The sequence below is a fragment of the Neovison vison genome, chromosome 3 (assembly GCF_020171115.1).
Source record: "Neovison vison isolate M4711 chromosome 3, ASM_NN_V1, whole genome shotgun sequence".
Lineage (NCBI taxonomy): Eukaryota > Metazoa > Chordata > Mammalia > Carnivora > Mustelidae > Neogale > Neogale vison.
The window spans coordinates 151,097,247-151,114,865 of record NC_058093.1 but is presented as its reverse complement, the minus strand read 5'-3'; the positions used below and the strand labels follow the sequence as shown (position 1 = coordinate 151,114,865).

The window sequence follows — 17,619 nt, the reverse complement described above, 5'->3', positions numbered from 1 at the left end:
TGTTTTTAAGAGTCCATAGTCTCTCATGGTTCACCTCACCTTCCAATTTACCCCAACTCCCTTCTCCTCTCTAACTCCCCATGTCCTCCATGCTATTTGTTATGCTCCACAAATAAGTGAAATCATATGATAATTGACTCTCTCTGCTTGACTTATTTCACTCAGCATAATCTCTTCCAGTCCCGTCCATGTTGCTACAAAAGTTGGGTATTCATCCTTTCTGATGGAGGCATAATACTCCATAGTGTATATGGACCACATCTTCCTTATCCATTCGTCCATTGAAGGGCATCTTGGTTCTTTCCACAGTTTGGCGATCATGGTCATTGCTGCTATAAACATTGGGGTACAGATGGCCCTTCTTTTCACTACATCTGTATCTCTGGGGTAAATACCCAGTAGTGCAATTGCGGGGTTATAGGGAAGCTCTATTTTTAATTTCTTGAGGAATCTCCACACTGTTCTCCAAAGTGGCTGCACCAACTTGCATTCCCATCAACAGTGTAAGAGGGTTCCCCTTTCTCCACATCCCCTCCAACACATGTTGTTTCCTGTCTTGCTAATTTTGGCCATTCTAACTGGTGTAAGGTGATATCTCAATGTAGTTTTAATTTGAATCTCCCTGATGGTCTGTGATGATGAACATTTTTTCATGTGTCATCTTTCTTAAATTTCCCAAATCCTGACACCAGCCCTTTCTCTCTTAAGTTCTTTAAGTATGACTGAACACAACACTAAATGTAAGATAACACAAATAAATGATATGGTTTTAGATCAGCTACCTGTATTCTAAATATGTATCCCGTCTTTAATTTAGCATGCTTCCCACATTTCCATTTCTTCCTAAACTGAAGGCCTGAGATTATTTAAAGTGTATCAGAAAGAAAAATACTTCTACTTTGTGCTTAATGACACACTAGATAAGTATAACTTATCATGTGTCATGAATAAAAAAAAAAGTCACTAATTAATACATTAAATGAATTAGCTGAAGAAGCTGTTGAAGAAAACTCCAGAAAGCATAATTCTTCAAGTATTTGTTCCCTTACCAATTTCTGCAGCCAGAGAAGAATATCATCATGGAACTGGGTATCTTCATTAACCCTTCTGGTGAACATGAATAAGACACTGATACACTCCTTAAGTTGACAGAGGTCAGAGGGAAAGCTTTCTGTCTGTTTACAAGCTATAAATTAAAAAGAGGATTAAATGAGCCCCCACATAAACAGAGTTTTGGAGAGAATTTTTAGTGTCTCTATCTATAAATTAATTAATCAATAAAATCTTTTCAAAATATTTAGTTCAGAAAAAAAATCCAAGAAGAGGGGCGCCTGGGTGGCTCAGTGAGTTAAAGTCTCTGCCTTCAGCTCAGGTCATGATCTCAGGGCCCTGGGATCAAGCCCCGCATCGGGCTCTCTGCTCAGTGGGGAGCCTGCTTCCCCCCCACCAACCCCACTCTGCCTACTTGTGATCTCTCTCTGTCAAATAAATAAATAAATAAAATACATTTTTTTTTTAATAAATAAAATATTTTAAAAAAAAAATCCAAGAAGAAAAGTTGCATCAAAAATATCTGAATTCTGGGGCTCCTGGCTGGCTCAGCTGGAAGAGCATGTGACTCTTGATCTTGGGATTTTTGAGTCCAATGTTGGGTGTAGAGTCTACTTAAATAAATAAAACTTTTCTCAAAAGTCTGAGTATCTACTAAATATGTAATCCAAAAAAGTATTTAACTTTGTGAAGTATTACAAAATAAGGGAAAATTAACTTCATCAAAATCCACTTTTAATTTAAAAATCAGCAGATCTCTGACCTAATAATCCCAGCTCTTTGGTTAGTTATGAAAACAATGATGGGGAAGGATTTTTTTTTTTTTTTTTTTTAAGAGAGAGTGGGAGAGGAAGAGAGAGAATTTTTTTTTTTTTTTAAAGATTTTATTTATTTATTTGACAGAGAGACCACAAGTAGGCAGAGAGGCAGGTGGAGAGAGAGAGAGGGAAGCAGGCTACCCGCTGAGCAGAGAGCCCGATGTGGGACTCGATCCCAGGACCCTGAGATCATGACCTGAGCCGAAGGCAGCGGCTTAATCCACTGAGCCACCCAGGCGCCCCGGAAGAGAGAGAATCTTAAGCAGGCTCCACACCCAATGCAGACTTCAACATGGGGCTCGATCTCACAACCCTGAAATCATGAGCTTCACTGAAATCAGGATTCAGGCGCTTAACCAACTGAGTCTCCCAGGCACCCAGGATTATTTTTTACTTTAAATATTCCTAATATCTCCCCAAGAAATAAAAACTGCATAATTCAATTAGCTAATTCATATTTACCACATCATACAATTAAAGCTAGTTTTTTAAACCCAAATATGGTGAAAAATGCAGATCATTATAGATCCTCTGATGAAAGTTATATAAAACAGCCCAACAAACTAGACAAGCAAATATAAAGCACTAAAGATACAGGATAAAAAGAACGCTGAGTATGGGTTTTACAATCAAAATTTATTTGAACTCTACTTGGTAACAAGCACATAAATTGGGACTAAGGGACATTAATGATAAAAAGCAAGCTTTTTGGCTTCCCAGAGTAGCACAGACTGACAGCCCCAGGGAAGGGAGGCCTAGCTCTGCTCCCAAAAGATGTTATAAAGGCAGATCTCAATCCTGCTTTGGGGAAGGCAAGGTAAAACAGCTGGCACAAATGTTCCCTTATAATACCAATGAGTACACAACCCACTCAACCAACTCCTCCATTCTCTCTTCAACAAAGACCTCAAAAAAGAGACTTTCACGATTCACATACCTCGGCCTTGAATTGCTAAAGATCTCAGAAGAGCTGAACTATTGAGTAAGGCATAAATGTAAGACTCCACTTGCAACTTTGAGAGCACAGAGGTGTACGAATGCAGAGCGAGGGTCTGGTGGAGGTGCTCAGATTTGGCATCAAATAGCTTCTTTAGCTCCCCCAGTGCATTTTCATTCATCTCTACTCTTTGGTAGCGATGATAGCCTGAAACTTTCACTTGATCTGCACAGATACCCTAGCAGTGGACAAAAGGGTAAAACAGGAAACCAGTTAACTCTTTACACGTGACATAGCCAGGCATACAATGTATTATTAGCTTCAGTACCACCTTCGAAGAGCTTATAAATCATAGTGAGGGGGCAATACTACCACACAAGGAACAATAAATCAAATCTATAATCAGGGGCCAAGAGGGATAAAGTCAATCACAAGGCATCACATGGTCAAAGAAGACAAAAGAAACCCCAGGGAGAAAATAATAGAACTTGTTCCTAGGTGTCTCACAATTGAAAATCTTACCTTCAACTTCACAAACATGGAAGTCAAGCTGATATCCCCACAACTTCAAGGGACTTCAAAATATCTCTGTACTTACCCTCATTACTCTGATTCTGCTCAAAAGAAACCCCTCTCCTTTCCAATACTAACACCCCCAGCTGTGTTCCTAAGTCTATCCTCTTTTTCAGTGTTTTCAAATGTTCCCCTGACCACAGACTCTTTTCTGTCTACACAGAGAGATACAAAGGTCTCCCAGTGAATGAGGATCAAGGATGGGGGAAACCACATGTTTCTCCTCGATAACTCCTCCGGCCTCCCCTCACTGCCAGACTTGCCAAGAGTGGCCTTCTCTTCTTTGCCAACCTTCCCAGGCCACTGGGAAGTGGCTTCCCTTGGCCTCCACAGGGTCACCTTGGCCTCCGCAGGGCCACATCTAATTGCCTTCCTGTTTCCTCAGCTCTCAAATTTATTCCATGGATCAGCCTCTCCTTGACCCTCTCTACCCATCTGGATGTTCTGGGCATTATGCCCAAGGTTACAAACTAAATGGTCCCCAGACAGAATCTGACCTGAAAACATGACCTGTTTGGCCTCTACTCTCTATTTTGTTGCCAACGGTCTTAAATCAGGATCCTTTACACAGAAATCCTGACTTCCAGCTCTTCTTAGGAAGTGAAAAGATGTGGCAATGTTGGACCATCACAAGCTCACGGCAACGATCAGCTAGAACTCAAGAGCAGCTGCCCCCGTGGGCCAGGAAGGAGCTCACCCATGGACCACCATCCCACTCAGCCCATTTCACTCCTTCAGGTCACCTGCATGGCCCCTGCAAGCATCCAACTTTGTGACTCCTACACCACACTACTCTGGGCTAGGACAGGGTCTATGTGAGTACAAGCATCCTCCAGACCTAGATGGCATCACAAGAACGGCAGCTCCACTGCAAATGCCCCAGGTGCCGAAACGCTTCACAGAACACCAAAATACCTGCACGGACAGCTGTTCATCCTTAAAGTGCCACAGTCGGCTTTTCGCATTTTGGCAATCAGACGTCAGAGCAAGGAGCTCAGCCTCGGCCAGCAGCAGCTGCTTCCGACATCGCGAGTAGTTCAAAAGCAGCTCGTAAAACTCATGCCTGTCCTGATGAGCCATGCTGTCGAATTCTTCTAAATACGACTCAACATTTTCCAGCCACGAACCAGGCTCAAAGATCTTCAGCTGTTCTTTAGTAAACGGTACTAGTTCTGGTTGAGATGGGAGCTCTGGGTAGAGTCGCTCGTTACGAAACAAGGGTTTTGCTGCCATCGAAGCTGGTACTTCTCCAGCAATTTCGGCTGGCAACTGAGGATACAGTTTTTTCACTCTAGGTGGCTGAAAAATGTCTTTGGCTTCACAAGAACTCTGCAAGCCAACATTTTGTAGCACCTCTGAAGAAAGACCCAAGGCTTGCTTGTCATCTTTCTTTTTCTGAGTTTCTCTGGCCTGTACATTTTCCATTTCTGGCTGAGTATAAGAAAAATTAGATTGCAAGCTAAGTTCGGAAGGTCCACATAGTACCAACTGATTTTCCTCTCCTTCTGTGCAGTTCTTGGGGGTTTCTACTTTGGTTCCGACACTGTCTCCAGGGCTGACCTTTAGATTCACCGCATCATCCCCAACGCGGGCTCTGACCTCCTCCCCTCCCTTTAGGGTCTCTGTGTTCCATGTCAGGGGCTCTTCGTTGCTTATGTTTAAGGAGGTGAGTGGTACATCAAACATTTCACTCTCGTTTTGTCCACAGGCAGCATTCTGGAGCTGGGAATCAGTTAACACCTTCAGACAGTCTCCTTTGAATTCACAAGCTGGAGGAGGGATTGCCAGCTCTCTGGAGGGTTCTGGAAGGGAGACTTCATCAGATTCTTCCCTCTGAAGGGTTTCTGATTTCTTCTTTTCCTAAAAATGAGATTTATAATGTGAAATAATTTAAAACACTGAAGTAACAACTGATGCTTTCAACATAAGAAATTCTTAAATTGTATACAAGAATCTAAATTTTTATAATTAGCAAATGGAATCTAAATAAACTTCGTAAGTAATGTGTATCGAGGCACCTGAGTGGCTCAGTGGGTTAAAGCCTCTGCCTTCAACTCAGGTCATGATCTCAGGGTCCTGGGATCGAGCCCCGCATTGGGCTTTCTGCTCAGTGAGGAGCTTGCTTCCCCCTCTCTCTGTCTGCCTCTCTGCCTACTTGTGATCTCTCTGTCAAATAAATAAATAAAATCTTTAAAAACAAAAACAAGTTAACTTAAAAAAAAATAAGTAACGTGTTTTGTATTTCCCATTATTATTCAATTTTGGCTATGTTAAGTGTGGGAGATTCACTAGTCTAATCGTAACAAAGAAAGACATCAAAAGAAGCAGCAAATTACGATGCAAGAACAGAGGAGGAAGTTTTAATTAGGTCATTCTCCACTCTCCTAGAGGTCAAAAGAACAGTGTCCAAGTGGCATAGGCCTCAATCGATTTATCTTCATCTTGACAAACATATTCACTTAAAACTCAAGCAGAAATAGTCAAATAACTTGAATAATAAAAATGACTATAGTATTAGATTATAACCTACAGAATAAAATAAATATCACAAGTCCATACTGACATAAATAAATAATAAATGAGCAAAAGTGACACTCCTCCTTACAGAACTCCAATTAGTAAATGTAGATGGAATGAGAAAAACAGGAAATCACCATTACAACGCCATGGTAATAACTGTCACAGCAAAATCTGCTGACGGATGCTAAAGTGAGTGAGTAAAAATTCAAGGAGAAACAAGACACCTGGATAGCATCAAAGTTTCTCCTAAATATTTAGTAATTACGAAGGGGTAAATGGTAAGGTTCTGTGGAGAATTCTGGCAAATGATACTTTAACTGTGTAATCAAGATTAATATGACCAGTAGCATAACCCCATGTAAGGTTCTGAAAAGGCCTATCACCTCTTCAAGTGTCCTTTCCAATAACACATAACTTCAATCTAAGTATAAAAAAATACCAGAGAGGGGCGCCTAGGTGGCTCAGTGGGTTAAAGCCTCTGCCTTCGGCTCAGGTCATGATCCCAGGGTCCTGGGATCGAGTCCCACATCGGGTTCTCTGCTCAGCAGGGAGCCTGCTTCCTCCCTCTCTTTCTCTCTGCCTGCCTACTTGTGATCTCTCTCTGTCGGATAAATAAATAAATAAATCTTTGGGGGGGGGGAATACCAGAGAAAAACTCAAATTAGAAAACAGTCTACAAAATAACAGAAACATGGGGCCCCTGGGTGGTACAGTTAAATGCCTGACTCTTGGTTCCGGTTCAGGTCATGATCTCAGAGTCGTGAGACAGAGCCCCACGTCAGGCAATGCACTCAGTGCAGAGTCTGCTAAAATTTCTATCTCCCTCTCTCCCTCCACATGGTCGCTCTCTGTCTCTCTCTCTCTCAAATAAATAAATAAATAAATCTTTAAAAAAAAAAAAAGAATAACAGAAATGTTATGGTCATCAAAGAAAAGACTGAGAAACCATCAAGAGACTGGAGGAAAAAACAAAGACAGGACAACTAAATACTCTGTAGGACCCTGGATTGGATTCTGGAATAGAAAAAGGACAATGGTAGGAAAACTGCTGAAATCCAAGTAAGTTCTATATCTCAGTTAATAGTATTTTGCCAACATTAACTTCTTGGTTATGATAAATGTTCTACACTACAGAATTTATGATTATGTGAGAGGGTGACATCAGAGGATACTGCATGAAAGGTATATGGAACTCTCTGTACTATATTTACAACATTTCACAAGACAAGTCTGAAATGGTCTCCCAAAACACAAAGACAAAAAAAAGTTAACTGTTAAAAGAAAGTGCAATAAAATGAGTTACCGTTTAAAAAAAAAAAAAAACTCAGGCATTAACACACAAAGTAGATACACAGGAAAACATGCTAATAAAGAAGAAAAAAATTACAGAAGATTCTTTAAATAAAATTGTTACACTCAAACAAACTGAAAAAAAAAATGCATCACTCAAACATTCCCCTTTCACTATGAAATTTTAAGAAGACAAACCTGACAGTTTCACAAGTTATCAGTGATTTTGGATTGTGCTGTCCAGCAAATGTCAAGCAAAAAAAAAGCTGACAAGAACCAAAAATATAAGCCACTTATATGTACCTAATAGTAGGAAGAAAAGATAATTGTTTTTGAAATGGAATTTGAGGTCGCTCACTGGTAATGGCTACCAAACATTTACAATGGTGGGTAAACTAAAGAAGTACGTGCCCCTCCAAAATTACTTTAATCTACACTGTGAACATCAAATTCAGATATGAGCCACACAATGCACACAAATGAGTCTGTCTAACTGCCTAAAATCATGAACAATAAAAAGCATTAACGAGTATTCATAAGAAAATGAAGTGGGTCTAATTACACTGCAATGATGTTTAGCACACTTCTATAATAAGTAGGTCTGTCAGAGTGGGAGGTCAGAAAGAGAAAATCAGGAGACGGAGGACCATGGCTACTACAGTGAGAGAAATGCTGGTGTACTTGTTGGGAGTAAGGCCAAATTTTAGTGAGTTGAATAATCAAAACATAAAATTAAGAAAATAATCTCATTTATAATGGGCAAAGAATAAAATTGAGATAACTTTAACAAAAGAATTGTAAAAATTGTACTCTGAAAATTGCCAAACATCATTAAAAGAACTGAAGACTTAATAAATGGAAACACATCCCATGTTCATGGATCAGATCACAATATTGTTAAGACGGCAATGCTCCTCAAATTGATACACAAATTCAACAGAATCTCAATCAAAAGTTCAGCTGTCTTTTTTGCAGAAAATGACAAGCTCGATCCTCAAACTCATAAGAAAATGCAAGGGACCCAGAGCAGACAAAACAATCTTAAAGAAGAAGGAGAAAGGAGATCTCATACTTCAAAACCACTATAAACCTACTTCAAAACCTACTATAAAACTAGATTAATAAAGACAGTGTGGTCGCAGCATACAGACAAGTAGGTCAATGGAAGAGAACTGAGAATCCAGAAATAAAACCTTGTATTTACAGTCAACTGATTTTCAATAACAGTGCCAAGACAATATAATGAACAATGAGCAGTCTTCAAGAAATGCTGCTTAACAACAGGATATCCAAAGAGTGAACTGGACCCTTACCTTCCATCACACACAAAAATTAATTCAAAAAGGATCACAGACCTAATGTAAGAGCTAAAACTTTACAACTCTTAGAAGAAAAAATAGGTGTAAATCTTTTTTTTTTTAAGATTTTATTTATTTGACTGAGAGAGGGAACACAAGCAGGGTGAGTGGGAGAGGGACAAGCAGGCTTCCCGCTGAGCAGGGAGCCTGATGCGCTCCTAGATCCCAGGACCCTGGGATCATGACCTGAGCCGAAGATAGACGCTTAACAGCTGAGCCACCCAGATACCCCCAGAGATGTAAATCTTAATGATTCTGGGTTACACATGACATCAAAAGTACAAATAGCAAAAGAAAAAAATAAACTGAACTTCATAAAAATTAAAAATATTTGTGCTGAAAATGACACCTTGAAGTGAAAAGTTAACAACCCACGGCATGGGAGGAAATAGTTGCAAATCAATTATAAGGGACTTATACTCAGCATAAAAAAGGAACTCATCTAACCCAATAATAAAAAGATGAATAACCCAATGTAAAAATGGGCAAAGGATGTGAACAGACATTTCTCCAAGGGGGATATAAAAATGGCCCATAGAAAGATGCTAACATCAGAAGCCATTACAGAAAAACCAATCCAAATCATGAGACACCATGTCATGTCCAGTAGGAAAACTATTTAAAGTCAGATAGTAAGTGATGTAAAGTGATAGTAAGGATGTAAAGAAATCCGAACCTCATACACTGCTGGTGGGATTATAACGTGATGCAGCCACTATGAAAGACCGTTCAGCAGCTCCTAACCGTGGTGATAGGTACACAACCTTACAGTCACACTAAAAACCACCAAATTATACATTATAAATAGGTGAATTGTATAGCGTGTGAATTGCATCTCAAAAAGCTAGGAGAGATTTTTAAAACTTAGTGAGCTGACAAAATGAGTGAGAAGTAAGGAAGCAGAGACTGGAATGTGGAACAGAGAAGATTTTTATTTCTCTCTTCTGAAGCTGAAAGAGACCTCTAGGGGTGTTAAATGCTAACTGGAAGAGAAGACAAGGGAGCTGGAAGCAGCCACAAGACAGGCCACATGATCAAGGGCACAGAAAGCAACTACACTGCCTCCAACATGCAAGCATGAGAGCCTTCCTATCCAACCTACCCCTCAGGCAGTTTTTAACCCCCACTTCATTCCACTCCAACACCACCTCACTCTGCCCTCTCCCCTCACTCCAGAATTGCCTGGAAATTTCAAATTCTTTCCCTCCACCAAACAAAATGAAGTGTCCAGCTGCTACTCCCAAACCTGCCTGCCCACTCCCAGCAGCTGTAGGAACAGATAATGAGGCCAGAGAACCAAATGAATTTTTTTAAAAACTTCTTAGCCTCTCTGGAAAGAAACACAAGATTTTGTTTAGGCTTTTAGTTCCCCTGGAGTAGAACTCAGTGCTTCTCTGGGTTTCCAGAGTGGAACCAAAGAAAACTCTCTACCTGTCTTGGTTAGGGTAGTTGGGTCCAAAGAGAAATTAGCCTGGAGCTGGCCCAAGGAAAAAGTGAGGGAAGGACAGAGAAGCTGGTGCTTCGATTCAAATGGACTATCCAGACCAGAGAAGGCAACCTGGAGGGAAGGACGGACAATCGTTGGAGCTGATGGCAAAGGCCTGACGCTGCTCCATCGAGGATCCCGGTACGAGGACAGGACCTCTAGGTATGAATGCAGAGAGGGGACTTGCTGAAATCACCACTGATGCCAGAGCCTCAAAGGCAGTGGTGAGCGCCCTGTGGCTTACTTCACTTTCCCAAGTACCAAATAGGGGAGCAGGTCCTGAATGGTCTCCAAGCCAGCAGCCTCTGCCCCACCACCAATTCATTCCAAACACCATTGTAACTTTGGCTCCCCTAAAACACTGCTCTGAACACCACAAACAGTCACAGCTCTCCACTTAATGAAAGACTGATTCTTAACTCAGTGCCTTTGATGACTCAGTTATGACCATGCCTCCAGAAAAATTCTTCCTTTAATGACCACACCAGCCCTTCCACACATGCTTTACTATGAATTCCTGCTGTGTGTACTTGTCCTCCGGCCCTGATTACAGGTTAATTTATCTTTTTTTTTTTTTTAAAGATTTTATTTATTTATTTGAGAGAGAAAGACAGTGAGAGAGAGCATGAGCGAGGAGAAGGTCAGAGAGCGAAGCAGACTCCCCATGGAGCTGGGAGCCTGATGTGGGACTCGATCCCAGGACTCCAGGATCACGCCCTGAGCCGAAGGCAGTTGTCCAACCAACTGAGCCACCCAGGCGTCCCACAGGTTAATTTATCTTTAAGTTCTGTTTCCCCCCCATATAAACCACAAGTATCTTAGGTCCAGGCACTATGTGTCTTTGGATCTGATCTGCCTCTGATTTTTAACAATGTTCAGTAAATGTTTCCTGAGACAATGGTGATGACCTATAAAATACAAGGATTTACTGAGCACAAACTGTATACTGGGCCCTGTCCTAGGTACTAGAATAAGAAATAAAAAGAAATTATTCATTTATCCAACAAATATTTATACTTCCCATGTGCTCAGGCACATTCAGAAATTTACTTTATGTACCTCTCAGAAAGCAGAGGGAATCCCCAATCAGTCGGAAGAAACTTGACTTTTTTGCCAAAATCAGAATCTATTCTTACACTAAAAATATAAAATGTCACTTAAAAATTAAAAAGCCAGCTTCTGATTATTTTGCCTACTTGAGTTAACTGGAGATAAAGATACAGATGAACGTATTGTATATATAATAATCATTACAGATCACAAAATTCAAACACAACTCCATGTGTATCAAGTCACGTGTGCAAAAAATTCATACTTACATAATTTTATCTTAAGCAAGGGGACACAGTTCTCACAACTAAAGATGGCCAGGTTAGGAATCTGTATTTCTTTACTTTTAACCTAAGTTACATATAGGTAGAGAATAAATATTAAAATAATTCCACAGAAGGAAAAATAAGCAAGCACTTATACAGAAATGGAAGAATGGAAAAATAATCACTTATACAGAAATGGAAGAATGGAAGAATTTTCTTTATCAATAAACAAGGAAAAACAAACTTAACTACACATCACAGTAAACATGCTCTGCAGTGTTGTGTACAAGTGGGCAAAAAACTAAAGAACTCACACAAAACACTACCAACAGTTTTTCCCAGAAAACAGAATTCAGGGCATTTCACTTCTGCTGTACATTTCTGTGTGTATGTGTGTGTGTGTGTGTCCCGCTCAGATGCACATTCTTCTGGAAGCAATGAGCACTTTTATAATTAGAAGAAAAATAAAGAGTGTATGTTTTGGGAAACAAACTGGAAGTTTCCTCACTCACAATTCTTTCTCTCTGAGCTGAAGTAAGTAAAAAAAATTTACAACTCCTTTGCTTCTGTAAGAATACAATGAGCTGCTTCTTCACAAATAATGAAAGTTCAAGTTTTATACATTTCGTAGAATACTTCCATGAGATTATTCTAAAGACAGGATCTGTTTATCAATAATGTCTGTATCCGCAGCACTTTGCACAATGTCTGGCATAGAAGAGATAAAAAGGGCTTGGATATGTGGGTCTGTTTAAGTCAAAAGCTCTTTGGGCAACTGTTCCAGCCCTCCTTGGGGTATACAGGGATGCTGTACGAGTGAAAAGGCTTGGGGGAAGGGTAAGGTCTCTACGTTCTGCCTTGAATACATCTGCTCTTAGCTGCCACCGCTTTCCTGTGCTCTTAACAATCTTCCTTTAAGTATTAGGCTTGACAAGCTTGACCTGTTCCTCCTCTATCATACACTTCCCTCACTCAGCTTCTGGGACCCCACTCTCTCAGTTAAGGGCACTGGGGACACGTACTCCCTCTCTACCTCACTGATCACTCCTCACACTTCCTTTTCTTCTTCTCCCCCTTCTCCCCAAACTCTTAAAGTTGGGGTGTCCCTGGGTTCTTTTCTTATCACCTTTCTATATGACACTCATTCCCAAAGTAACCTAATTCAGTCTCTGGCTTTAAATAACTACCTATATGCTAATGACTATATGCCAAAGACTCTCAGATCTTTTTTTTTTTTTTTTTAAGATTGATTTATTGGTGGGGGGAGAGGATCTCAAGCAGACTGCGTGCTGAGAGCATGGAGCCCAATGCGGGGCTTGATGCCATGACCCTGAGATCGTGACCTGAGCCAAAACCAAGAGCTGGACGTTCAATCAACTGAGCCACTCAGGCACCCCGAAGACTCCCAGATCTTAATCCCAACCTGGCTCTCCCAAGCTCTAGATTCATATACGCAACCCTACTTTATATCTCCATTTTGATGTCTAATAGACACCTGTTTCAAAATTACCATAATCAAAGCTGAACTCCTAATCAGCCCCCAAACCCGTTCCACCCACCACCTCCTCGTCTCAGAGTCATCCGTGATTCTTCTCTCTCTCACATGCCAGATCCAAGCCATCGGAAAATCCTCTTGGCTCTACCTGCAGAAACTTCCAGAGTTCAAACACTTCTCACCACCTCTGCTGTACAAGTCTGGTCTGAGCCACTGTCACCTCTTGCCTGGATTATTCCAACAGACTAAAGGTCTCTGCCTTTACTCTTGCTCCTTTACAGCTGATTCTCAACACAGCAAGCACAGTGATCCTTTAAGGCATAACTCAGATCATACCCCTTCTCTGCTCAAAACTGTTGAGGTGCTTACATATTTCAAAGCAGAAGTTGCTACAATGGCCCCCACAGCCCTGCTTGACCTGGCCCGTGTGTTAGGTTTCTGACTTTATCCCACTATTCCCCTGTCCCTCACTCCTCCCCTACCCAGACTGCCTCCTGGCAGTTCTTAGGGCAGGCCAGGCAGGCCACTCCCTTAGGGCCTTAGCTTGGAACGTTTCTTCCCCAATATCTACATGGCTAACTCCCTCATCTCTTTCGTGTCTTTACTTAAATGTCACCTTGGAAAACTGCAACCCATCCTTATCTCTCACCACTGCTCCCCAACTCTGTGCCCTGTTCTTTTTCTCTTTTCCTCACACTTATCATCTCCTAATATATCATATATTTTATTTTATTAGGTGGGGTTGTTCATTTGTCCTCTCCCTTGAGAATGTGATGTACATTAAGACCAGGTTCTCTCATTTTCTTATATTACTTCCCAGGTGCCTAGAACAGTTCCTGGTGACCAATGAGTGTTTGCTCAACAAACGAATGGACCTTAGGAGGCACAAAAGGACCTAAATAATATATAACATCCCCTACCTTCATTCCTATTCATGAGGGGGAGCAGCTAAGTGGTAGAAATCATCCAGGCTAAGAAACAAGAGGGGATGGAGATTTAAAGGTCTTTCCAGAGGCACCTGGATGGCTCAGTCGGTTAAGCATCTGCCTTTGGCTCAGGTCATGATCTCTGGGTCCTGGGATCGAGCCCCAGTCAGGCTCCCTGCTCAGTAGGGAGTTTGCTTCTCTCTCTCTCTCTTTCCCTCTGCCCTTCCCCACTGCTTGTTCTCTCTCTCTCAAATAAATAAATAAAATCTTTTAAAAATTAAAAAAAAAATTAAGGGTCTTTCCATTTCTGTGATCAGCTTTCTGGGCCACATCTCAGTCTACCCTTAGCAATTACAATATGCTGTTACAATTAATGAGTTGCTGGCATTCAGAGTTTTTGTTTTTGTTTTTTTTTTAAGATTTTATTTATTTTATTTGACAGAGAGAGAGATCACAAGTAGGCAGAGAGGCAGGCAGAGACAGAGGGGGAAGCAGGCTCCCTGCTGAGCAGAGGGCCCGATGCGGGGCTCGATCCCAGGACACTGAGATCATGACCTGAGCCAAAGGCAGCGGCTTAATCCACTGAGCCACCCAGGCGCCCCTGGCATTCAGAGTTTAACTGTTTGTGCATATTCCATGACTGTAAAATACACACTGCATCTGTAGAATAAGTCCAAATCTAAGAATCTACTGTTCTTAACTCAAAATCTACCAAGATCACCAAAGTCAGGGTCCTCTGAGGTGGGGGATATTCCAGTAGATGTACTAAAAGAATGAAAACATTATTAGGACAACCTCTTAGGAATGAGGAGATTAACTACAGCCTAACAATGTGAAGTCATCTACCAGATGATTAACATTGAGGAATGCAGGTCAGCTGCTGGGTAAAAAAAAAATCCACAAGCCAGTCAAACTATCTGAAGGGAACAACACGTGACACTACTCACTTCCTGAACTGAGTCTTGGCTCCGTAAATCACTGCTAAATTAGACAACAGATAATAAAGATTTCATTAATGCAGACCTTTATAATTATGCCAACACTAAAACAAATCTACTGACTCTAAAAGAACAATTTTTACAATGACAGGTATGAGAGCCTTGCTGGTGTTGTGGACTTTTTCCACTTGTTTTTTTCATTCTACTCAGAGGAAATAAGCTTGGAAGTATTCTTCAATACTGGCATCTATTCCTTTATTTAACAAACATGATCAAGTGCAAAAAGGGCTGTGAAGGGTACTGGAAACAAACAAGTCCTTGCCTCACTGAGGACACAGTCTATGGAGAAGAGTTGTTGTCAAAATAACTACAAGTGAGACAAGGGACAAAGGAGGTGCAAGGTGTTACTGCAGGAGGGAGTAACATGGGGGTGATAAGGGAAAGCTCTTCCAAGGAAGTACTGTTTTAGTAGAGACCTCACAACTGAGCAGTAGGTGAAGAGGGGTAGGAAGAGAAATGAGGGTAGAAGAAATAGCATGTGCAAAGGCCCTGAAGCAGAAGATACACATATATATGTATTTTATATATATAGTTGAGAACCAAAGAGATGGTAGTAGTAAACCTGAGGCTGAAGAGAAAGATAGAAGCCAGATCATTAAGGGCCCGAGTCCATGCTGAGGACTCTGGACTCCAGCCTCGGGGTAATGGGGAACCTTTGCAAGATTTTAAGGAGGAGAGTTATCAGTTTTGGTTTTTGTTTTTAAAACTATCAACCGGCTTCAGTTTAGAGAGTGGAAGCTAAAATGAATTTGGAAAAGCCAGTTTAGCAGAAATCCAAGAAGTCTTCCTTGGAGGATGGTGGTGGTACAATGGAGAAAAATGAGCAAAATTAAGAGAGTATTTAGGAAATACAACTGGCAGGACTTAGTGACTGATTAGATTTGGAGAGAGAAAAAAGCACGCATCCAGGATTTCTGGTTTGACCAAACACCTCTGGAATGAAGGCCTCTTCAAATAAATTAACATACGTCTGTGTAGGAAAATTGCCTGAAATGTGTCAATAAAATGCACAATTGGTTTTCCAAGATAGATTAAAAGCTTGAGGTTTTTACTTTAGAAGTCCTGTTGCAAACAAAATAACGTGACAGAGAATCTTCTTAACTATTTTTAAGTATCTATAGACAGACATATAGATATATGAATTAATGAACTAAGCTACTGGATTGAGATTTTTGGCTTTAATCTGAGTTATCAAACTGACTTTGGGCCTACCATTTAACTTCTCTGGTCTTTAGTTTCATCATTTGTTTGAGGGGAAAAAAAAAGTCCTACATATTAAGATTTAATGTTCTGCCCTCTACATGACTGATGTTTACATGTTACGCACTACCATATTCTAGGTACAAGGACCTTATGCACCATTCACCAAGGGCTTTTTTTTTTTCTTCCTCCATCTAGCTAGTTCTTTACCAGCCCAATACAATGAAAAATTATTTCTCTTAAATAAGCTTCTTAAATTAGATAGCAAAATGGCTTTCACCCCAAAGAGTAACTCCTCATAGGCCTGGGTACACTGGTGTGCATAACTCCATTACAGCCTTTTTAAAATGCACAATAAAACAGAGTCACATATATCATTTATGGCTAATTAAAAACAGTATCTTTCAACACCTGTCTCCTGTCAAAACTTTGCTCCTATGAGAAAGATTTAAGTACCATTTTTAAGCTACACTTGCTTTGCAACATCACTCACTTGTTAGAAAGGAAATTTCCAGTAATTGTATTACTACCCTCATTATTCCCTTAATGTAAATTCAGTTCCAGGTAAGCCAGAATAATCTAGGTCCAGCCATCCAGGGGCAGCATTTAACCTGTTCACTGTAAAATAAGTGTCATTTCAGAAAATATATGAGAAAAATTAAAACCAAGCTGCACCTGAAAACAAACCAAACCAACAAAAGTAACCCAGAAAATTCAAACCCATCTCTACTGTGTGAGTCCTGCTCTGGTTTAATTTCTGGACATTCATCCCCCATCATAAACGACCAGGATTATGAGAAATAAACAACAGCAGCACCCTACCACCTCGAATTTCAAAAGTAAAAAGGTACATCGCTACAATCTGTCGCTATCCATATAGCTAGCTCTGCCAGAGGGCTCATGCTACCCGTGGAGAAGCGGCTCCCTCCCTCTGTTCACGAGAGGACTGAAAATGTTCCCAGGTTTAAGTTTAAAGGACAAAAGAGGGCGCCTGGGTGGCTCAGTGGGTTAAGCCTCTGCCTTCGACTCAGGTCATGATCTCAGGGTCCTGGGACACAGTCCCGCATAGGGCTCTCTGCTCAGCAGGGAGCCTGCTTCCCTCTCTCTCTCTCTACCTGCCTCTCTGTCTACTTGTGATCTCTGTCTGCCAAATAAACAAATAAAATCTTTTAAAAAAATAAAGGACAAAAGAGAGTCAAAGATGAAACTGGGAATTGAAAAGTGCTCCACGGCAGGAATCCAGGCCCAGGTGTGGAAAAGTCAAGAAGAAAGCAGAAAAGAAAGAGCCCCCTGATGTCAGAGAAGAAAAAGGAAAATATGGGCTCCTGACAAAATATAATAAGGGAACGTGGAGCTCGAATAGACGAACAGGGCTGGTGTCGGTGGGTGGTGGGATCTCATGCTGGAAGGTGCGGCCAGAGACTGCGGAGGGCTCAGGAGATAGGTAGCCCTGGCTGGAGAGGCCCAAGAGAGGGAAAAGGAGACAGGGCGCATCCACCACGGTCTCGGGAGGGTGGCGGGGAGATCCTCACCTTGGTTTTTGTCCGGCTGGCCTTGGGCTTGGCCCGGCGCGGAGGCCTCACCGCCTCGGCCATAGACCCTGCGGCAGCGCCGTCGCTGTTTGTTTTTGTCAAAACCCTGCGCTTGCCACA

At 41.2% G+C, this 17,619-nt stretch overlaps 1 protein-coding gene across 2 annotated transcripts in view; it reads right to left on the bottom strand.

Annotated features, from left to right (window-relative positions):
* EPG5 (ectopic P-granules autophagy protein 5 homolog) overlaps positions 1 to 17,619 on the bottom strand; it is a 107,280-nt gene extending 89,661 nt beyond the window's left edge. For both annotated transcript variants that reach the window (XM_044243059.1, XM_044243060.1), the window contains exons 1-4: positions 17,500 to 17,619; positions 4,294 to 5,238; positions 2,806 to 3,043; positions 1,050 to 1,186 (exon numbers count right to left, since the gene is read on the bottom strand). In XM_044243059.1, the coding sequence (XP_044098994.1) occupies positions 1,050 to 1,186; positions 2,806 to 3,043; positions 4,294 to 5,238; positions 17,500 to 17,562 (1,383 nt within the window). In that variant the 5' untranslated portion in view covers positions 17,563 to 17,619. The remainder of the gene's footprint in view (positions 1 to 1,049; positions 1,187 to 2,805; positions 3,044 to 4,293; positions 5,239 to 17,499) is intronic.